This window comes from Chlamydotis macqueenii, chromosome 1 (assembly GCF_036417535.1).
Source record: "Chlamydotis macqueenii isolate bChlMac1 chromosome 1, bChlMac1.mat, whole genome shotgun sequence".
NCBI lineage: Eukaryota > Metazoa > Chordata > Aves > Otidiformes > Otididae > Chlamydotis > Chlamydotis macqueenii.
Genome location: NC_141556.1, coordinates 27,285,517 through 27,309,934, shown reverse-complemented (window position 1 = coordinate 27,309,934; position 24,418 = coordinate 27,285,517). Strand labels below are relative to the sequence as shown.

Genomic DNA, 24,418 nt, shown 5'->3' with positions numbered 1-24,418 from the left:
TTTACTGCATAAAACCCTGAATGGTATTAAAATAGTAACTTCATTGCAGGGAAACTGGTGTCCATGAAGGCTAACAGCCCATACCGAAAGCCAATAACAAATGTCCTTCCCTAATGAAATGTTTGGTTTAGATCATATTTGCCATACTGTACTTACGCACTAGTCTGTCAAGCAGATATTATAATAACAGAGTCATTTATAAAGTACAATATACAGTAGCAACACTGTGGTATTTTCAATCTGAATTCAGACTAACAAGGTCACATGGAGGTAGATTCAGACTGGATATAAAGAAAAAATTTTTCACACTGAGGGTGGTGGAACACTGAAACAGGTTGCCCAGGAAGGTGGTGGATGCCCCATCCCCGGAAACATTCAAGGCCAGGTTGGACTGGGCTCTGAGCAACCTGATCTGGTTGGAGATGTCCCTGCTCCCTGCAGGGGGTTGGACTATATGACCTTTAAAGGTCCCTTCCAACCCAAACCATTGTATGATTCCATGATTCCAGTGAAAACTAAAAAACAAACAACTTCCTTTACCACTTGAATGAGAATACAGAAACTTTATCCATCATTCATATATTCAGCCACAATCGGGAAATTAGAGACTGCAATGAGATCAAAGGATTTTACTGCTCAAGGTACCCAACACTATTTTCTACAAGTTGAATATCACTCTTCCCCAGCCCCCTTACTCAGTTATATACTACTCCTAACAGCTAGGTCAAATTTTATGAGAAGCATTTCTGAAAGATGGAAGAACTTTCTCTGGAAAGAAGCCATCTGTTTGAAGCATTCAGCTCCTTCAAGATCTGAAATGCTTCCCAGTGTTTTTTCGCTTCCCAGATATATTGCAAGTTCCAAATATCTAAGCAGAAAGTGACAGACTTGCACAGTTGCAAGGGAACCTCTATCTAGTGGTAAAGCACAACTGAGAGGTAAGCTGTGTCACTCAGATATAGGGGATCTGAATGAGGAGGGCTGCTGCTTTGGCTTATCTATGTTTTGCAATGCCAGTGTTGTATTTTTCATGTACGTGAAAGGTATCCACAACTTCAGAAGCTTATGTTGCGGAGTGGGTTTTCTTTAAATACGGACTGCATCCATAATACTTTTTCTCACAGAGCCAAGCTACATTTAGAGAACAGGAGAGATGTTCCTCAGCCTACAATAATTTATAGCTCAAGACAAGGGAAAACTGATAAAAGGTGGCTGAAAAAGAGGCAAATCCATCCTACCTCTGTGATTAGCTGAGATAACATCAATACATTGTCCAACATTAAGGCATTATCCAGTAACAGGGACCAGAGCACACAGCTCAAAAATCAATCACTCTAAGGAGGACTGGTTAAGGAAATTAATACCAAAATTACTCATAATTAGGAAATACTGAAACACTGGGAGATTTTCCTAATAGAAATGTCATCGTAAAAACCTTCTTGTTTCCTTTCTTGATGCTTCTAATCAAACACTCCTCTGTTTAAACAGCCAGTGACTATTTCAGCCTGCTATGATAATGCCTAGTGCGAAGGCCTGGGGAGGAAAGCTGATCAGAGAATGAGCAGAAAGAACCAATTTTGGAGATAAGAGTTTTCCTTTATAACTACACCAAGAAGAAGTATAGTGAATAGTACTACCCAGTTTGGAGATAGTGCTTTCCATCAATAAATTTCAAAGCATTTGCATAGAAATATAGGGCTGGAAGAAATGTCAGGAGATCATTTGGTCCATCCCATGTCACTACGATAGGGTGAATGCACCTAAGCTGCCTTGACAAACATTTGTCTAATGTTTTCTTTAAAAAAACCACCTGTACAAGATACAAGGATTTCAAGGCTTCATTCTTTCTATAGTGCTAAACTCTTCCTGGGTTTCTTCTCTAAATCTTCTTTGCTGCAGCATGAGACCCACCCCCCTTCTTTTTGCCTCAATGCTGGCTACATAGCCAGCAAATAACTGTCATGTTATTTACAGAAAAAAAATTAAGCAAAGATATCCCATCTTAGTCTCATCTTTTCTAAGCTAAAAAGTTTTTTCCAACTCTTAGTCATATCCTTTATTTTCTAAACATCTTAACTTTCTTATTGCTGGTTCTTCCCAGCCTATCCACATTTCTTAAGAGTGGTGCCAAGGATGAACTCGGTACTCTCAAAATGTACTACTTTGTAGAGTGATTAGGTCAGCAGCTCTGTTGCTCATGGCTAAAGAAAGCCACTAGTAAACTGGATTGTAAACCCAAGTTCTCTGGAAAAGCAAGGGACTACAGCACATTACACACTTTGAGGTTTTGTCCACAAACAGATGTAAATGGAGAACCATGGCTCTAGGTTCTAACAAGGCAAATTAATAACTTGTTTGAGGATCTTTCTGGTTATACAAGTTAGATGGGCCTGCAATTCTCTAAGTTTTCTCTTCATTAAGTATGTATACTACATTTGTCTCGGGACAATGTCCCTTCCCCAACTAATTATTTTGTGGTTACCTTAGCTGAACCACTGTGGTCAGGAAAGATGTCTCACCAGGAGGACAGCTTTCACCCGAAGAGCTACAGCAAAGTCAGGAGCAGGAACTCAAGTTAGTTGGAGCCCCAGTCCTTCAATCCCTTAGCTCGCATTACCTGACCAAATTCGCTTAAAAGAATGATAACTTTTTATATTTTTGATGCAGATGTATTCTGTTGCTTCACTTTACTTTGTGTCTATTTTAACTAACTTTGATCAGTTAACTTGGAATAACTTGCATAATCCAGCCAGGCAGTGCCAGAGAACTAGAGATCTCTGGCTTTATTCATGAGATGGATCAGGCAGAAACCAGGCCAAATCCGTGGAGCAGAGCAAAGCTAAGAGCACAAAAGAGACATTGTTTGCAGTGCAATAGGAAGTTATGATATTTTGAAAGATGGAAACATCAGACTTCAGCAGGTAAGGGGGGAGGTGCACTGAGGCTTCGTGTTTGCAATGTTATACGAACACTATTGCCAGTTTCTCCTTCATGTCAAACCTGATGCATGGAAAAATGCCCAGGGGCCTCAAGAGGTGCCTCTTTCTAACAAGTGCTCTCTAAGGCCACTTCCCCTGCCAGAGGGTTCTGTCATGACTGCAGCCGGTGGGCACAGACGCAGAGGTATCCCCCTCAAACCGGTGAGAGAAGAGATTTATTCCATAGTGCTTACACATGCACTGGGAATGGCTCATACTGCGCTAAGACTGGCATGGCAGTAAAAACTCACACCCGCACTCATTGAACATCAGCTCCCTCTACTGTAAATACACCACCTCCCAAAACAGTCTATTTTGATAGAAGTACTATTCTGAAGCACTAAGATTACTGGAAAAATGCATCCTGCAGAACCAACAGACAGAAAGACAGCACAGATTTTTCTTTTCAGTTCTTGTGGTTATGGTAATTGAGTTTTCAATCTTCTTGTATGCTGCAAATATCCATCTCTAGTTTGTCTGAAAACTGGAATAAATTTAATGATCTTGCTCTAATATCTTACAAACAGCTGTAGACTACGGTCTACAGAGCAGTCTGCTGCAGTAACTGCAGTCTCGCCTTTATTAGTCACAATATTCATTTCTGACAGAAAATGTAACGGCATGGACCCTAACCTCTGCTGATTATTATCCTGCTTATGATGCTTTGTCTTCCTGCAAAGGTTAAAAATCTGACAAGTCTCAATAGCTAACGGCTGTGCCCATCCATACTGAGGGCTATTCTTGGTTCCAGCAGAAACCAGAGACGTTTGCAGCACAGCTCAGTAACACAGCCCCATTAACTGATAAGATTTACTCAAAAGCACGACTCAAAAGGACAGAAATTGTTCTTCAGTTCAGATTGAATTCAACTAATAGTTTAAGCCCAAAAAGACGAGAGGCTGGCTTTTTTTTCAGAGAAAGGGAAATATTTTTTGTTTTGAAATTGACCTTATTCTTTCAATGTTAGACTAAACAAAAGTTTAATTTCAGATTAAACCAGTGCTTATGGTTGTACTTGGCATGAAATCCAATTAAATGATCAAAGTATTAAAACTGGGCCAAGAGATCAAGAAAGATGAGGGTAGCAGAGAAGCTCTGAGACTTCCCCAAGAATGGATAGATTTTCTAGTGAAATTTCAATGTAATGGAAAGTACAGACACTAGATCAGAAAGAATCCAGACACCTGGAGAAGTGATCAATAGCCTATCCATGAAAATGGCCCATTTACTGATTGTAAAAAAAGAAGCAGGAAGATGTTAAAGTCATAAAACAGGGATGGAGAACTGAGTGTTGAAACTGTAATTTGCCTGAATGTTGAAGAACAGGGGCAAGGACGAAGATGAAAGAGAGAAAATGGATGAAAATATGATCAAGAAAGGTCAGCTTAGGGGACAAGGAAGCATCCAGGGGACAGGCTGAAAGCACTAGAAGTATTGAGCTAGCAAGTATCTCCAAGTAAGGAACCTGAGAGATGGACATAGCTGCTTGAGACAGCAGGAGAGAGGGAAGGGAGGCCAGACATCAGTGTGCCCCACACACATGGGTTGGGGGAGAGATTTCAGAATCCCCCAGCTTCTTACAGTATCCTATACCCTGTAGAGCTGCTGTAGAGAGGGTCACATCTCATCCTTAGCTGTGGGCCCTCCAGAGCCCCTGAGGACAGATAATGAGAGAAAAGGGATGAAAAGCAGAAAGTGAGTTTGATCAATTTAGTGTTGACTTTGCGCCATTCCTTTGATAGGAACAGAATAGTCAAAGCAAATAAAGCTGCTTTGAAATAGGAATTGACAGGAAAAAATATAGCAAGTACATGAGAGGAACTTGATCAGAATTATGCCACAACTCATTAATCTGTATCACAGTAATAATGTTGCTTTAAAGTTAACACCAGTATTTCAAAGCAGAAGGTCTTCTGGATCTCTAGCAACTCACTGCAAACCCTTTACAGCTAATCAGTATCAGTGCTTCAAAAAAAATTAAACTGTCTCCACCCAGTAACTCTACTGGCATTTGATCTACAATTGGCTTGAAGTTAAAAATTAATTACCCTTCCAACATATTGATTACATGACTATAAACATAAAAGCAGCAGCCTAGAACAATGTACACTGACCCTCTGTTGAAACAGCATGTTTGTTTTCAAAAGGAAGCTAATTAAGACAAGTTCCCTAGAAGAGGAAGACTGCAGTAAAACTAAAACCAACAGTGCCATCTAGTGCATCACTGTGCTCAAAGAGTACCATACAGAATCTCTCACACCATTCTTTATTTCAGCTATTTCCTAATTCTACCGAAAAAGGACTGAGAAGTTACTATCACACACCATCTACCTGAAGTCTCAAGTCTTACCATCGGGGAATACATGACTTCCAGACGAAGAAAGTCTTACATCATAGTTACATTTGTATAATTAATAAAACTCTAAAGATAAATCTACTTGATTAGTAGATTCAACTCCTAACAGTGAATTAACTGAAATAAATAAAAGTTCTACATTGACAGTAACTCTCAGGCTTCTAAACTGTTCTGTTTCAAAACAGCTACACTGGAACATCTCTGTTTAGATGGTATCTCTTTAATATGCAATAAAATACATGAGTTAAGAATCTCTGGATATCTTTCATGGCTTTTTATTAGATGTATATGTATACACACCAGTGAGCAAAAATAGAAAGCAGAAAAGGACATTACCATTTTATTTTTTGTAGTAGAGTAGTATCTGTTTAGGGTCTGATAAATTTACCCCTTGCTAATGAATGCTCATCATTTTTATCAGAAAAGTGTAAGCCATTAAACGTTTTTTTGCCCATATGTCACTGACAAAGCATGTAGGGCTTGCTTCTAGACCCTCTTCCCTAGAAGAGCCAGGGTCCAGTTCACGTGAGGACCCCTTGCAGAAGTCACGATTCCTCATAATTGCTCTCCCATTTTGTTGCCCCCCATTTTTGCTTCTCTCTGGCTGCTTTAATGTCCTCTATTATTACATGTTCCCTTTCAGGAACACTGAATACTGACTTAGCTTCCTTTTCCCAAAACCCTGTAGAGTCCTTCCACTGCACCTAGCATCATAGTTGGCCCTCTCCACTAGATTAATGTACATTCATTGTCAGCTCTTAACACAGATTGCCTTCAACTACAAAGGGGAGCCTAAAATAAAGGCTGTATATCCTGCAGCAGGAAAATAAAGATTACAATCTCTATGCCAATTGCCTTGGATTCCTTTCTACCCCAAGGACTCATATTTCACTGGGGTTTTTGCACCCATAGCCTGGTATCACTAATCTTTAATCCATACGAAACAGTGTCAGGCACGTCTCAGATGACATTGGGCGCACAGATGTGTGCAGCACGCACAGAAGTCAAGCACACGTCCTTCAGATTTTGCAGCTTAGACAAGAAAGACTGAAATTCCTTTCTATCTTCTTCATCAGCTCCTTTGCTGACATCAGGGGAACTAGTCCATTGACACCCACTGAAACTCCTTGACTATTTGTTTTGGTTTCCCTTTTGTTTTGTTTTGCTTGGCTAACAGAAATTCTTGCAGATGTTAAAACACAAAACAAAACCCTGTGTCTGCCTGTGTCTCGCCACCTCCTGCCTACTATAGTTCTGTCTAGGTCTTTCACAGGTTACCAAAGTCTCACATCCTGCCACCATTACATTTTCAAGAAAACTCTTTGTCTTCCCCTGTGTTTCACTTGAAACATACACAAAGGCTCCTTGCTGCTCTCCTTTGCCTCTTTCCCTAAAAATGTCTTTTGAGTCTAGGGCCACAAAAATTTGAAAAAGAATAGTGAGAAGAGAGACCTCTCTCCATCACACTAGATGGTGTTACCTTACATATCTGGATACCCCACTTCTGTTTCTATCTCTTTGTCATCTCATCCTACTCATCACAGCAGGGATGAGACTCCTTTTGCTGTATATCCTGATTTGACATAGGAGACTAAAACCAGAAGTTCAAAATCTTCTGCTGAGGAAGGAAGTGGAGCACAGTATTTGCACTAACTTTCCACAGACTGCGAAAGCCTGAGCTTACCATCTGGAAAGAAAGTACGTGAGGCTTTCTGTCAGATTAATGATTGTATCAGTCAGGGATATCATTATAACAGCAGCAACAGGAGATAAAATGGGCTCGGATACATAGCAAATGCAATTCTCTGATAATTAGAAAACTGGTTAAAACACATGTGGAATAAAACTTTGTTCCCTGTCCAGGATCAAAAGCATTTTCTTTGGTTCAAAATAGTTCATCTAGATATTTAAATTATTTAGTGAGTTATTAATTACTACCAAAATACAGTTCTGGTTTTAATATTTTCCACTCCAAATTAGTTCACACAAAATGCCTACTAAAGAGCATAAAGAGGAAAATGGCAGCATTTTTTTTTTCAGAATAAGCATAACGTTTTAATCCTCTCTGTGTTTCTTGAACATGGAGAAATGAAAGTAGTATAATCTGACCTTTAATCTTTGTGTTACTTTTGTTCTGAGTTGTTCTACTTAACCAAAAGATTACCTCTTGGGGGAGCATTATGGTGGGATGCATTTCCTCTGGGTTTGCATTACACTTTTGTCAGTTGTCTTCCACGCCAGTTGAGGGAGAATTTGACCAACCATCCCTATATCTCAATTTACTGCAACAAAAAAAAAAAAAAAAAAAAAGCCATATTTTTTCCCTTTTTACAAACTTCTTAGGAACAGAGAGAACTGCTAACCTAATCAAAATCCCATTCCCATAGAGATAATCAATAGCAGAAATGCTTGGGGGAGGGGTGGGGATTCTTCTGTCTAAACCATTGAATAAAGGGGTGCCAATATGAAGCTGATCATAGCAAAGTACAAAACAAGCATGAAATATAACAATGGGTAATTCCTGCATCAAGCTTTGTTACACTTCTGATACTAATTCTGCTCTTTGCAACAGACCTCCGTACCATTATATAACCCAATTAAGTGTAAAATTGAGGCCTCAAAATAAGAAAATGGGGGTTTTTTTTAAGTCAAACAAGATAAATGCCATCTTGAGAAAATGTATAGACATGTAAAACTTGGTATTCCCTTCCACAGGCACACTGCTCATTTGTCTGCAATCTCTTCTCTTGATTCTCAGTCATTTAATCTTAACTGAAAATGCCCATGGTCATCATCAACTTCAGAATCCAAATGGGTGAAATCCTGGCTGTCTTGTAGTCAGACAGAGACCTAATAATTTCTAGAGCACTATAAAATTATGAAAAATGCAATTATTACAGTCATATATAGGACTATTAGTGCTAAAGGAAAATGGACCAGACTGGCAGTGGTTTGGTGCAGGCTCTGGAGGAGGTAAAGGCCTGAGCCATAGCTGGGCCAAGAACTCCTCTAGTTTCAAGCTGTTCTCGGAAAACTCGCAAAGGAGCAGAGTGGCACAGTGAGCATTGAGCCATATAAGCTTGGAACATCAATCGTGCGATTGACACATGAATAGCTGGTGGCTTTCCCGCTCATTTATCAAGGAACAAAGCAAGTTGTGGGTACAAGGAGTCTCATGCATACCCTTCCCCATCACATGTAATTTGACTACGAGCCAACCACTTTATTCCATAAATATGGCAGCCCAAGAGGGCCTTCTGAGAGCTCTCCCTACTAGGCAACATGGCTACATAGTGGTGATCTCCCCTGGAGCTGGGATATCCCTCAAGGTTGCTCCTCGAGGCAGAGAGACCTTTCACCAGTGGCAGATCTTTGGTAAGCGACAGGTATCGCATATAACCCTGTAACAGGATAACTATGACACCTTGGTAACTTTGATTGCATGCTGCAATGATGCTGAACAGTGCAATGTTACACAAACTCTGTATAAGTAATCCCTAGGCACAAACGGTTGACCACATCTAAGGCCAAGTCTGGACGTAGCCACACCTAGACTCCTGTCTGAGAAGGACTTTGGAAAGCAAGAGGGTCCACTCTGAACCACTGACTCAATGGGAGGGCCCTTCCTACTCTCTGCATCTTCAGTCTCTCTCTCTGAATTGTTCTAACTCAAGTGTAACTCAATTTTCCATTGTATGCTTTTCCATGCAGACTGAAACTTGCCATTGAATTTTATTAGGTTGCACTTTTACAATATCATATTAAAACCACTTTTGTTAATACCTTTAATAGTGGTTCTTTAAGTGTTTAAATCACCCATTCACAACAAATAGGCATAGTTGGCAGGATCCTAAATCTCCCATTTGCGATAATCTCCCAGTGAAGCAGATCTTGGGCTCTAAGACCACAGGTGAGTTCTGCAGGATGGAGTTTACATGACTGCTACAGGCAAATTGCACCACCATCTGTGCTAGTCTTCCATTAAACAGTGGAGAACAAAAAAAAAAAAAAAACACAACCCTATTTTAAGATATTAATGTGATCTATCAATACACAACATGGCAACTGCTTCAAAAGTAGATGACTGAAGTTACGTTCCCACATAAACATTCAGACAATGTCCCAATTTTCACAAGTATTTAATTCAGGACTTTTAGTGAAGTCAGAAGCAAGTGTACTCAAGTACTAATTTTGTGCACCATTCCAGAGCCAAACAACCAAAAATAAAATCACATTACTTCAAAATCCTAACTCCTCTTCCTCCTGTTTCTTCTAATACATGACACAAGGTCAAAAATTAACAACTACTGTTATGCAGCATGAAGTACCACTGCTTCTGAGGCATTTTTCTCTACACAGGCACAGAAATTCTCAGCCCTTCAGTCACATCTGCTTGTATGGTTTACCTTTATTGAGATTTTATCTTCATAAGACATTCAGTTCTACAGAAAGCAACAGAAGAAGGAATTTGGACTCCTCCAGTGAATCTCAACTTCATTAAACAAATCAGCACATTTGCCATTTCCTGTTGAAAAATAAAATTGGCAAACAATGTCCCTTTTAAAATGAAAGTAAATAAATCTAGCTAGAAGACTACACTTTCCTTTTTGAGAAGGGTATAACTAAAAATATAAACAGGAACTAGGCTCAGTGAGAGGGAAGGAAAGGAATTTTTGTGTTTTCTTATGGAGCTTTTCAAAATCAGGTGGCTGCTCCATTCCTATGAGTAAATGCTCTGTTCCTGTAACAAGCTAATGGCTGGGGAGAGCAGTGCTCCAGCTCCTTTGCTTTCCTCAGTTTTACTTGCTTCCTTCTAGCACTGTTGCTGGTTTCTCCTGGTCCTCCTCTCTCTTCCTAACATATTCCGGTACGGAGCAAAGGCAAACAAATGATGTATGCCAAAGGAGAGCTAGACTGGATCAGGCTGGAGAAGTCTCAGAGCTATTGTAAGGCACACACTCATTTTAAAGGCCCTCTTCAGCCATTATGGTGTGCAGAACCCTTACACTTTGATTCTTCCCCGCTTCTTCATCCTCAGCCTGTCCTCTCCCTTTGTTAATCCTAATCCTGCTCTATCTCTGTATTATCAATAGCTATTGATACAGCATTCCTGACATCCGAGTAGGAGCTGCAATAAAAGCAGCACAGAAGTACAGCCCTCTTAGTACAAAGTCCTTTGTGGATAAGCGTGTGATTTACCTCCCTGAGTACAGGTTCCCAGAGGAGCACAGAGCAATGCTTAATTACAAGTGTAATCTTTTCTCCCTTCCCTGAGCCTTGTAACTTCAACTATCCTTTGCATTCTTCCCTTAGCCCTTGTCCCCCTTCCTTGGTCCTTCACCTTCTTGTTCTTTGATCTTCTAATACTGAAAGGAGATTTGGCTGTCATAACACAGGCACCTAATATTTAGACAGCTGGGCCTGAACTAGCCACCTCATTAAAGCCAATAATCTTATTTTAAGACAGACGTCTTAAGTAGGTCAGACGAATTTCACCCTTGGAGAGCTTATTTCTCCCTGTTGATGTAATGGGAGCCGAGGGTCATCAGCTCAGACTCAGCTGTTTATAAGTTAAGTATCAAAAACAGTCCACAAATAATCCCGTTTCAAATACTCTGCTAAACCTTTTTACAGACCTCCTATTTGACCCTGGTCTTCCCTGTTTCATTAATATCCACCATAACCTCAGTAATATTCCTGGTACTTTTTCTTTGCTCTCCTTTAAAATCCAGATCTCCTTCTGTACTCCATCCTTGCTGGCTCCAGTTCATCACACTCCAATTACACTCCCTCTTCTTTGGCTCTTCCACGAAACCACCTCCATTCTCACTTGGGTTTCTCTCCATCAGTGGCTGAACAGGAAAAGGGCTCAGAGAATCACGTCATACAACACCAGACAGGATTGCTTCAGGATCTTTCTTGCTACCTTCTTCTGCAACACAGGCCATAAGACTCCTTAAGTCCTTCCTGAACTGTAGAACACACGTTTTAGAAAAACAGTTAAGTCTTTACTCTAAAATTGCTAGTGCCAATGTTGCCTTGGTTAAATTGTTCCAGTAGTCAACTACTCTGGCAATCAATACTAAGCTTATTTATTAATACTAAGTTTATTTTTAGCCTGAATTTATCCTGTTTTAACTTCTGGCCATGAATCCTGTCATATCCTAATACATCAGAACACCCTATTAACAATTTTCTGATCTCCCAAAAAGTACTCACAAACCTTTAAGCTTTTTGCTCATAAAGTAACCAGATTGGATTGCTCACATTTTCCAGTCCCTGATTATTCTTTGAACTCTTTGCAATTCATAAATATTCTTCTTGAAACCCTCTAGCTGTACCTGTCTATAGCTAATTTATTTATCTTTGAAAAACAGGCTGTAAAATAAGACATGCTAATACTTTTCTTCCCAAAGCACTGCCACAGCATGACTATGATATGATTTATTAATAAAATATTTATCACTGTAGCACAGACTAATGTTTCAGTTTTCCACAGACACTGTAAACAATGCTAGAGAAAACTTTTCCAGTTGTCCTATTTTTTCCTGAAAACTTGAGTTCTGTAATTTAAACCCCTAAATTTGCTCAGTATTGTCAATCTATCATGCACTTCTAACTGCAAGTGTACTTTTAGAATGCACTTTTACTACGGTATTGTTCCTTACATTGCATCAGAATTTTAAAAAATTACCACTGAGAGAAGATATTCTGTAATGAAAGATGTTTTATAATCAGTCACTAATCTTCTTTGCTTGACTACTTAATTTTACTTTTCAGAAGGAAAATACAATTCTTTCATAAGAGAATTTTGGATTAAGTGCTTTTGCAAGTCTGACAATTTTATTAAACAATACACTCAAGAAGCCAAAGGGCAAGTAAAAAAAAAGTTGTCAGGTAGAGACAACATTTTAAAAGGTAACGCTGTGGCTGTTAAATAGTTAACATACTCAGATAGCAAAGATAACAAACATGTTAGGAGAAACCTACTGATACATTCCCCATGTATGAAGATTACAGGCTTCAGAATCAGTGGAACATAAAATTTTTTGGCATCTCTGAAAAATCTGTACATAATTTGGATTATATAAGCATTGCTCCTCTCAAAAGATAGCTTGGGACTGCTAGAACCAAAAGTAGATGTTTCAGTATGCAGCACTTCATCCTTATCATGATCTTGCCTTCAGCTCTCTGCAGATGCTGCTGCACTACTGCCTGTTGTCTTCAAAGACCTGCAACCTCCTTATCTCTGCTGGAGCAAGAGTAGCAGCCAACAAGACTTAGATGTATTTCCTTCCTTTGGTTGCCTTCCTCTAAAATGCTCAACACTTGCTCTTTTTCACTCTACTTTTGCACATTCCCATCCCTGAATAAAAATTTTCTGTCACAAATAAATAATCCCACTCTTAGTTCTTAAAAGAGCGCATCTGCTTCGAGGCACCTCAGTTTATGGAAGAACTAAATCTTCTTGTAACCAGTGAAGTACTGTGACTGTGACTACAGTACAGTGACTGCTTGCCTGCATTTTCAGATAAATCTAAGAAACAACATGGGTATCTAATTCCTAAAACATAGACATGTCAAAAGAAAGGCAAATGCAATACTCGGAATTTGAATTACATAAGGCAAGATATAAAGCTGACTATTCTTGAAGGGGATGGGGTGGAGAAAGAAGCCAAGAAAACTCCCAAGAATAGAAACAGAGTAGGAAGTTACAGAGTAAGGCTGGATTGCTGAATGCAATTCCTAAGAGGAACCTAAAAAGAGCTTCTAGGGTAAATGTGGTAATAAAGGCCCTTAAAATTGACCCCAAAAAAATCCACTCTAAATATCGAGTTCATCATCTAAATAATTATGACATGCATAGTCTCCATGGAAAACATAGAATATAATGCAAAATTAATAAAATTTGTAAAAATATTATGGTTGTGAAGCACAAAGAATGTTGTGACAATCTTAAAAATGCCACACTGAGCAAGACCATGAACCTGATGAGCAAAGAAACCAAAGGATAGTAAATTCTAAGGTATCAACAAAAATCTTGATATAAGAAAGACATTTTTTGCAGTGCAAACAATCATTAACTTGAACTCTCCAGGAAAGTGGTAGAGTCTTCGTCACTGGAGGTTTTCAAGATGCAGCTGGTCAGGGTACTAGATAAACTCACCTACACTCCCTTTCCCACAAAAGGCTGGACCAGATGATCTTTTAAGGTCCCTTCCAACCTGAGCCGTTCTATGACTCCAAGTGGGATCTCCACAGTAAGTGAAGGGCTACTGAGTCATTCTCTTGAATGCCTGTTGTGGCCTAAAAGATCCTAAGTGTTATCTAAGAAGGAAGCTCAGTCTCAAGTTTGCTCTACAGTTGCACTTTATTATAGTTTTCTTCCCATAACAGCTTTCTTTCCAACACTGTTGTAAGGATTTAACATTCAGCTTCTCTAGAACAAACCTATTTGCTTTCGCCGCGAAGGTTCTACAACATACAAAGAGCAAATTGCGAGGTTTGCAAACACCAACTCCCCCAAAATACAGACACAAATTGGCAGGAAATTCCCAAGGCCCTATAATGTGATACGTATTTGGGAATCTTTGGAACTGGAGTATGCCTCCCACCAACCTGCAGGAATGTGAGGATTTATACAAACAGGTATCAGGATGCAGGGAGACGCTTCCCACAGAAAGAAGCAGGAGCACGGACACAGCCTGCCACACCTTTCTGGGCACTCCTTCTGTCCCACTGCCAGCAGCACCATATGAGCAGGGCTCAGAGCTTGGCCAGAGTCCACCTTTGTCCTAGGTGTAGCACATCCTCCACATTAAACAAGTAGGCACCAAATATACCTGTCATCAATTTGTCCTCTGAACAGCTGCAATAGGTCAAATGTCAATAACCTGTCTTGAATAAGAAGAACAAAAATGTAATTTTTTTTTTCTGTATCGTTTATCTCAATCTTTAGGGCCAGTGCAGATGGACAGAGGAATTGTGCTGTGCTAACCCCTACGTCCCACTGCTTCCTCACTTGTCTTCAAGAGTTAGCACAGAAACTGCACTTCTCTCAAGCCATTTTGACAGCCCTGCAAGTACACCTTGCAGGAGGGATTGCTGTGCCCGTCCTCCCAATGTTACTCAAGGGCCAGGAACATTGGCCCTTGCTATATACTATAGTTCACCGAGAAAACATTTCCTAAGTCACTTCTTAATCTGGACATCATTAAGGCTCACATCCTGAAATTTGTTCTGCATCTTCCGGATTATTTTAGTCCTCCTTTAAAATCCCTCTGAAATTTCCATATTCTTCATGAAAAGACACACAAGCACTCCAAAACACTGAGTCACAAGCCAAGCACAGTACTTATTTCTGCATGATTATTCATTTCCCATCAAGTCCTATGGTCAGAGTTAAGCACCTGCCAGGGTACTACGCAGAAGGTTCCCATTAGTATCTATGATGACTGCACAGTCCTCCTCTGAATCATTCACTTGATCATGTTAATTTCAGCAAACTTTAAGAAAAAACCTGGTGTAAACACAGTACATCCAACAGATAGACATATTAACTTATGAAAAAACTATTCAAGTTTATCTGGTAGGATCTACCTTTTTCAACTATCCTCTTAATACATACTCAATAAAGCAACACCCATGGCAATATCCCCTAGGTGGAAAATGCCAAGGTCTGTCAAAAATTAACAGAGGCATTTCACAGACCTCCTCAGCTAGTTACTCTTAAGACTCCTGGGTGGAAGTTATAAAGCCCTGTTGCGTGAAACTGAATGTTGCACAATGCTTTCTCCTGCTACAGACCATTATCTTTTATTATTGAGTCCAAATCACATATACGAGATGCTCCAAAACCAAACATCCTTTAGATATACCTTCTCTGCTCTACGCTTCACCACTCTGCATCTAGCAATGGCCTTATCAAACATTAGGTTTGGTTGTCCTTTATTTTGTTCCTGACGTGGATAAGCTACTGTCCATTACATTTATCCTCCATGGCTACAGGTATTTTAAATCTCTTGTTTACTTCCCTGAATTGGTCATATTGTTCAACTTGTACATTCATTATTTTGACTTCTTTTCATTTTCATCCTTTGTTCATATATTGATTTTCAGTGCCATTGTCATTTCCATGTATCCATTTGACTGTAACAACTTCTTGTTCAGTATCACTTTCATTTCCACGCAACAGTCCTGTTAGGTCACATAGAATGCTAGCCTTGAAAAAATCTACAGATACTGGCAATATTTTGCTATACTGCATGTGACAGTATTAATCATTGTGTACAAACACTTATGCAAGAAAGATAGATATTGATGAACTCTATAGCATAACAAGATCCTTTAGCTGGAAGCTGACTACATGCATACCACTAACCATGACTGATTTAGATCTTGACACCCGTAATTTTCCAGTCAATGATCAGCTTTTCCTTGTCTGCCGTAACTGGGGTGAAGTACACTATGCTGGACATTAAGAAAATGTGTTTTTTACATGTTACCAAAGAGTTATCACTGGACATACAATTTCTCCATCATACTTCCTTCAGTTTGAAGTAACAATAAAAACTTTATTCTTTCCACACATTAGGAACAGACCATTAAGAAGTTCAACTTATTCTCTAGCATCAGGTGGTTAATGGAAGACCATATTTCATTTAATTATTTAGAACTTTAACTTATAAATAACTAAGTTCTTATTCTTCTGAAACTTCTCTGATTTTGAAACAGCTAATGGCCACTCTGGCATAATACACCAGCCTTTTCACCTTTTCCATCCTAAAGAACAAGGTCTAATCATCAATTTCAATGTCATACAAGACGATAGCTTTGTTATACTATCATACAATCTTTCTCAAGCTCCAAATTGTCTTACATATTTGAGCTTTCTAACATTAATAGGCAGACATTAATAAACTGAAAGACACACAAATGTTACATTGTTTGGAAAAGGTATTTACTTCATAATTCTTTAGCGTTGTCCTTTTGTAAAATATGGAATGAGGATATTTATTTTGTTTTCTCAGCTGCCCTTGCTCTTGTATCATCCAGAAAACTGGCACCCATATTAATGAGATGAAGCCTACAGACACCCGATTTTATTCAGATTTTATCCCAGTGTTCCACAAAACCCAAACACTCTACTTGGCTAACACCAGTATTTCCCATGTTCTTTCTACTTTTTGATCAAGGAAGAGGAAGTATTTATCAAAAACGTGATCTGAGTCTCCTGGTTTCCTTTTTAGGCCTCTGCAGTTTTTCACCTTCTGCAGAACAGAGTCTGTGACTGTCTCTCTGCTGCTGGAACAGATCATTATCAAAGCAGCTTCTCCTGCTTATCTGTTTTCCCAATCTGATTTTGCTCCTGGAAGAAAACAAAACTTCCCACTGTCTACCTGACCCTTGAAGAACAGTTCAACATTCTTTGTTAGAAGGAAGTCACTGAGGAGGAAGACCATCTTCTACACCACAGCTGCCAGCGAGGAAGCATTCCCAGGAAGTGCCAACACATACTGCCTTGTTCTCTCACCACTCCCATCACCCGGGGATTTACCTGAGTCACTGTTGGAAGAGGATATAGAATTTCACTAGTTTGAGCTACACAAATGTTTTCTTTCCTCTATTACAGCTTTTCTTAAACTTCTATTGTCTTCTTCCAGGCAATCTTTGCAAGCTGCCATATCAAATGCTTCTCTGTGCACCTGCAATGTCACACTGCTGGAAGAAAGCCTTCACATTTTCTTATTCTTGTGGTAAAAAAAATTTCCAATCCATTTATTTTTCTTTTTCTTCCAGTCTTCCAGTTCACCACATTCCTTTTTCCATGTTCAATCTTCTAGAGTTCCAACCATCTCACACAATCTATTTCCTCAGTCTCTGTTACAGTAACAGAGATCTCTACCATCTCTCTGGGCTCCGCCGCCCTCCGGCACTCAAATCCGCTAACCCGCATTTGGGTGCACAGCCAAGGGGATGCCTGAAACCTGGCAATTCTCAGTTCTGCTTGCCCAGATTTCCAGTGATCTTACTTAAATAACTCCTTTTGCTATTAAAACACAGATGGGAACCCCTACTGCTCAATATGAAGATGCCCTAAGGGGCACAGCGGGCCCTGACACCCTGCTTCCCCCCCCGTTCCCTCTGCCACAATACTCAGCCACCGGCTGAAGCTCCCTACTTCCCCTGAGCACCACGACAGGGACCATCTCGTGAACATGGACATGGACATGGGCACACACGACACCCCCACCCCTCCAACTGCCACACAGCACTATCCCCGCCACCCCTGGCCTGCGCATGCGCAGAGACGCCACCTCCCCAGCGAGCCGCGCAACGAGCCGGGGGGCCCCGCCCTTCCTGCCTGGGAGGGAGGAGACGGGGGCGGCGGCGGCCGGAGCCGGACGGGAAGATGGCGGACCTGGAGGAGCAGCTGTCTGACGAGGAGAAGGTAGCGGGGGGGTGGGGGTGCTGCGCCGGGCCAGGCAGCTCTTTTGTCCCCCCGGCCCTCTGAGCCGGGAGGCCGCGGAGCGAGGTCGGCTTTCACCGTGCGGTTCGTGGTTTTGTCGTCGCCCTGCAGCCGGGCCCGTCGGTCGGGGGGCCGGGAGGAGGGTCGGCGGGGAGGCCAGAGGGGAGGGCTGGCCCCACCGCCGCGCCGGGCCCGGCGCATCTCCCGCCGCTCCTTGTACGGTGCGGGCCCGGCGGGGGGCGGGGCCCGGTGTCCGGTGGAGGAGACAGCGGCCGCCGCCGCTCTGCCGGTGGGCACGGCCCCTGCTTGCCGCCCCCCCCTCCCGGTGTGCGCTGGGGGGGCGGTGAGCGGAGGGCGGTAGGGAGAGGCAGAAGAGGCGCGGAGGGACTCTCTCTTCCCCTTCCCCCACCTCCACTTCCCGTTTCCGAGGCGCCTTGCCCGTGCCAGCCGGCTGCCCCGGAGCACCGGCCCCGTCCTCCCGAAGAGGGGCTCCGTGCCGCGGCCCTGGCCACAGAGCAGGGCCGGCCTTGGCCATCGCCTCCCCTTTCACAACCCCGCAGGCTCCGGGAGGAGATGGGTTACGGGAGATTAGGGAGAGGAGGGAGGGTAGGGAAATGAGGAGGGCCATTTTACTTCCTATTAGAAGACAATAATTGGGGAAGTGTAAGGTCAAGGAGCAGAGGGTCTGTGTTACTGAGATGTACATGTCATCTCTTTTTATGTAAGGTGGAAACTTCTTACGTTTAGGACAGATTTTTCCAGAAAAATCTCACAAGAAGCAGAGTGTCTTGCAAGACCTCAGTATCAGTACTCCTTGTCTTCTTCTGTTGGATCTAGCTTCATAGGAGCGGCCTGTTTCAGAGCTGGGGTGTGGTGTTTTGTGTAAATGGTGCTGGTGCACTGCTCATGTCTTTATGTAATACATGGTATTATTAATTTCCAACTTGAAAAATTGAGGCTTTTCTGGCTGTGGAAGCTGTGAGATGGCTTAAATGTGGGAGATATCAAATAAATTATGTGTCATGCTTATCTGAAGTTAGAGGAAGGAAGTCTTAAAAACAGCTAAGTAGTTACAATAAGGCAGATTTTCTGCATGTTTGAGATTAATAGGACCATTTTGCAGAACTAGAGATGCACTGATACACAATGAGATCCGTAGCACTATGGGACCTCACTGTCTTTTTCCAGGAGGCTTTAAGTGTGTCTTCCTCTCCTTAATTCACGTTCAAATACTGCCTATCTGTTGGTACAAGTAGTAATGGAATCAAGAAGCATATGTGGTAATCCATGATTCTTTCAGGCCCTTATAGAAAACACAGGTAGCGCTAATCCAGTATGTTGTTCGTAGAGGGTATGCTTGAAAATACCTAGACTACAAGTTATCAACCACAGAATGGTTGAAGTTGGAAGAGACATCTGGAGGTCATTTTGTCCAACCCCCTTTGTTAAGCAGGGTCATCTAGAGCAGGCTGCCCAGGACCATGTGCAGATGGCTTTTGAAAATTTCCAAGGATGGAGACTCTACAACCTCGCTGGGCAATCTGTGCCCATGCTTGGTCACCTGCGCAGTAAAAATGTGTTTCCTTATTCTCGGATGGCTCCTCTTGTGTTTAATTTTGTGCCCATTGCCTCTTGTCCTGTCATATAAAGAATAAAAGATACGATGACAGTTTTAATTTGCCTCTATTTGATCTGAGAGGTAGTGTCTGTGCTTTTGTGACTGATGGAGTTAAGTTCTGACTTTTTTTTCTATCCATTAATTCCAGTTTTTCTTTTCTGCCAAAATGGATGCAGAGGTGCTTCTTGCCTCAGTACAAGTGAATAGAATCAGTGCTCTTCCATTGTAAATTTAAATTAATTCCTTTATCCACTTCAGTCACGTATAAATTTGATTATCATATATGAGCGGAATTTTCCAAGCCTGGCAATGTATTTTATCATCTGATAAAGTGAAGATGGGTAACACTACAAACTCTTGGAAAAGTAGGCAAATATCCATGCAGATCTTGTGATGCCTCAAGATTTTCATTCTGATGTGTTTTAGTTGTGCTATCATTTTACAGTAAAAATGTGTACAACTTAAAAGCTTTAATAATTTTCTGGTGGTATTAAACTAAGATCTAGATACTTGTGCACTCCAAGTGGATTAAATAGCTGATAAGTACTCAGTTTAGGGTAAAATATTTTGGGGAGGTATAAGTTACTGTGATTTTAAGTAGATAGATTTGCGCTCTAGTGAGTTACTAAATGAATTCTGTGTAAGGAATTAAATTTAGAAGTGCAAGTTCTCAATACATGTGGAGATTTTGAACTTAATTTCTTCAGCTTTGATTAAGTTCTAATGTCTCCATGGATGTTTGTTTTGAAAGATTTCTGCAAGTATTTTTGAAGTTAAAGCTTGTGTAATTCCATAAAAATGTTTTCTCAAACATTGAGTTTTACTGAGCTAAAAAAAAATCAGCTGGATAACATTTGAAAAGCACACCCTTCTCGCCCATCCAGTTGGGACTATAAATAAGTGTAGGAGTAGGGGCAGATGGACAAACATTCATTTGCATGGTGATAAATCACATTGCTCCTTTATATACTCTTCTCCTGTGATATGGAACTGATAGTGTCGAAGGCTGGTGCGGGGGGTGGTGGTGGTATAGTTTTGTAGGTAATTTCAATAGAGGCATGACTAGAACACTGGCCAAAACTGCTGAAATTCAAGGAGGGAAGAAGGTAGACAAAATTAACAGAACTCTTTTGTACCAAGCTCCTAATAATGCTGTAAAAGCATAAGTAAATAGGAGATCAAGTGATGTAGTGATATGGCAAGTTCTGAAAGGTCTTTGATTCATGTCTGTCTTTGTGTATAGTCAGTAGATTTAGGAGTTGCAGAGGTAATAAGCAATTCTGCTTGCAGCGGCTATGCCTTCCTGTTGCTGTCTAGTAGTCAGTTTAAGATGGCTGTATTTAACTGTAACATAATTCAGGTTTAAAACTTGCAGTGTTTAGCATAATTGAGAATACAGAAAGAGCATGAATTGGAATAATGGCAAAGCAGAGAGTTACAGTTCCAGTAAAGAAGCTCTAAAACCAAGGAAGTAGAAGAGCCCATTGCCAGAAAGAACATAATTTCAATATGCAAGATTGCATAAGTGGTTTTGAACTCAGTCTTGTTCCTTAGGTTCACATTTTAGCATGAGATTTCTGAAGCCTTGCTTATCACTCAGGGGTGATAGTAAGTGTGAGGATAAATTTGAAAAAGCTTTTTTTAAAAAAAATCTGATAATTATTTATAGTAAATACGCTAAGATTTGTGTACATCCAAAGATCTGAAGTTGGGCCATTGCCAATGAATGTTACTGGCTTTAGTAGACAGTACCAGGGATTTTCCAGTGCTAAAACCAGCTTTTGTGAGACAATGTTTTGTAGTTGCTTTATTCATGTAAGTCACTGAAAGCTTGAAAGCTTCTAGATAGGTGGAAAAAAAAGTTTGTCTGCTTCAGTCTGTAAATAAAAATGAGGTGTGAGAGGTGGAAATCTTGAAACTCTGAACTCTTAAGGGAGATAGCAATGAGAAGTCATCACTTCTGTCCCTTTCCTATGGGTAATGCATCCTCACTTAACAAGTTTTGAATACAAAACCTATTTATTTATCCAGCGTATTTGAAGCAGTTTGTTAAAGTCTAGTAACCTTTTTTTTGCAGTTTAATTTTATTCCAGTTTCTGTAGAAATTGTTTTCCTACCTGTGGCTATGTCGAACAGAGAAGCGTAAATTAAAATGTTTTTAATGAGCATATTAGTGTGAATATAAAAGCTACAATTTATCTACATGAATATAGACAATGATTAATGGAACTTACTGTTTTTACTGTAAAAATTATGTTTAGTAATGCAAATATTCATTAACAAATAATAGCGCAAATGCAAAACAAGACTAAAACTATTTAAATCATAAAACTAGTGTTCTGCAGTCCATTTTTGTGACTTGAAGGGATGTATTTACTGTGGAGTTGGTTTTGGTGGTTTGGTTTTTTTTATGCGTATCTTTTTCCGTACAAGGCACAGGAGTTAAATAGCTGTGTTGATATCAAGATAAAGCCTGAGGAAGTCAGAGTGCCTTCAGGGAGGAAAGGGGAGAATCCTTGTAGGAAAGGACAACACATCACATTTTTTAAATGCAAAATTAGCTCCTGCATTCCATAAAGTTCTGCAAATATTAATATGGGAGGTGTCAAACATTATTCTAGAAAAGGAACCACACCTCTCAGTGAGGTTATGTCTCAGTGGTTCCACTTGTTCAGGGAGGCTTACTGGCTAAGGTGGGGTTTAACAGTAGGTCAGCTTGCTGTATGTAATTAGAACAAAACTTCTCTTCTGATAAGGAAGTAGTCCCATTTGTGAAAATGAGCCAGCATAGCTTCCAGGTATTTCCTGATGCATTGGGTAACTTTGTAACTTCTTAAATTAATTGCAAAACCTGCAAATGTAAGTAATAAGAGTGAGTGTCTTACACCGATAAAATTCTGCAGTGTATTTTTGTCAGATTGTTTAAGGAAAACTTGTTTCTTCAGTCAGTGCTCTGAGATGAAAAGTCTATGCCAGTAAAATGCGTTCTCTCATGTGTGTATCTTGGTCTTTAAAACATAATACATTGACAGCAGATCTCACTTGTGTGTACAAGCCTACCAGTGCAGGAGGTTCAGGTGTTTCCTTAATGCAAACATAAACCTTTTTCCTGAAACTGCTTTGGAAGCATTAGCAGATTTTTTTTTTTTACAAAGAAACTGTTACTTTAAAAAAAAAACGTTGTGTGTTTAAAACAATACATGTGCTCTAAATCATTCAATTTGGAAGGATCTTGAATTCTGACTTTCGAAATTGCCCTGAATGAGACTTGGAGACCAAAGATGATTAGAAGCCAAATGTGTTGGAGCAGAACCAGGATTTGAATAGCCTTTTCTGGGTATACTTGCGCTGTAATCTGTAAGGTAAACTTAAGGTAAAGTTTTGCAAGTGTCCTTAATGTTCTTTCTTTATATTCATGAGTGTGTGCTTTGTTTTATATTTAAAAGTGGATCTTTGCTAAAGTGTCTAGCAGGAGGACCTTGTGAGGTCTCTGGTTCCTGTTTATATTTGCATTCTGAATGGAACTAGAAATGCTGTAGCATGTTCCTATGACAGGTTGAAAAACCTTTAATACTTAAATGTGAAATAACTCAGTCACTGTTTAAGCGTATCTTCTGTTTAGCTTACTGCATTATCAGAGTTGGGAGAGTTAACATTTTTGTACAAGTGAAATGTAACAGAAGTTGTGTGGAGGAAATTCTTTAATAAGAATGATGAAGTTGGGAGTGCTTCTCGGCCTGACATGTAATTCTGAATATAGCAGTCCTTCCAAGACTGAGGTTTGTATGTGCATCCTGAGATATCATAGTGTGTGGCCTTGAGTTAGGAATTAATTTTTTAAAAAATGTGTTAATACCCTTGAGATTGAAGGACAGAATAGAAATTTTAATCACTTTAGGAAATTACAGAAGTGTTCAACGCTGTCTGAAAGAAATGATCATATACTGTATGTATAACTGCAAATAATAACTTCATTTATTTGTAGAGTCATGCAGGCTGGAAGAAACTTCTGGAGGTGACCCAAATGCTGCTTGGTGAAAGCGGGCCAACTTAGATCAGGTTGCTAAGGGACTTGCACTTTGAGTTTTGGATATCTCCAAGGATGGAGACACAGGCTCTTTGGGTGACATGTTGCAATGTTTGACTACACCCATAGTCATAAACTTTTCTTAATATTTAATTGTTGCAACTTGTATCCAATGCTGCTTGTCTTTTCACTGTGCATCTCCACATAAAGTTATTATGCAAAGCAAAATTGTCTGCATTTTTGACAAGTTAAAAATAATTTTCTGAAGCCTGACAATGAATACAAATGAAACCTGTTAATCTAAATATAAGATCAGTGATTTCTAAAACTGCAGTTCCTGTATTCTTTTGTTCATGGTAGTTTGAAGAAATTAGGTACTTTTTGTGGATTATGACTTACCACGTCATGGAGTATTTATAATGCAGTAGCACCTCAGGACCATCAAAAGCCCCGTTCTTGCTGCCTTTGTGCTCACAGAACTCTTGCAGAAGCTTGCTGATTTCCTCTTACCATTTAAGTAGATAAGAGGAACAAATTGAATCAAAAATAGAGGAGGGTAATAGAACAAATTATTGACAAATACAGTAATGAAATCAGAGACAATAATTTGTGATATAACAGATAAGGTTCTGTTGCCCACCATCACAGTCATCTACCTGCAGTTCTGCTGTGAAATACCATCTTTGGTTTATTTCAGTTTTTGGTGGTCAAAGAGGAGTAGGATAAGGATTTTAGCCGCATCATTTAGCCAAACCGGTGTATTTTTCTCAGGCAGCTTGGTGTAAAATTCGCTTCCAATTTCTGAAAGCAGAGTGTAAAGGAATTTGAACTGCTTATGCAGAAATGAGGGGTAATGATTTTAAAATAGAGGGAGGTAGATTCAGATTAAACATTAGAAAAAAAAAAATTTACAATGAGGGTGGTGGAACACTGGAACGGTTGCCCCGAGAGGTGGTGAATGCACCATCCC

At 40.2% G+C, this 24,418-nt stretch overlaps 1 protein-coding gene across 2 annotated transcripts in view; it reads left to right on the top strand.

Moving 5' to 3' along the window:
- Window positions 1-17,673: 17,673 nt before the first annotated feature.
- Window positions 17,674-24,418, top strand: part of CAPZA2 (capping actin protein of muscle Z-line subunit alpha 2) — a 33,099-nt gene continuing 26,354 nt past the window's right edge. Inside the window, exon 1 of one of the 2 annotated variants that reach the window (XM_086747518.1) lies at window positions 17,674-17,785. In XM_086747518.1, coding sequence (XP_086603644.1) covers window positions 17,747-17,785 — 39 coding nt within the window. In that variant the 5' untranslated portion in view covers window positions 17,674-17,746. Of the gene's footprint in view, window positions 17,786-20,449; window positions 20,528-24,418 lie in introns of those variants that run through there. The other variant, XM_086747505.1, reaches the window with a different exon arrangement.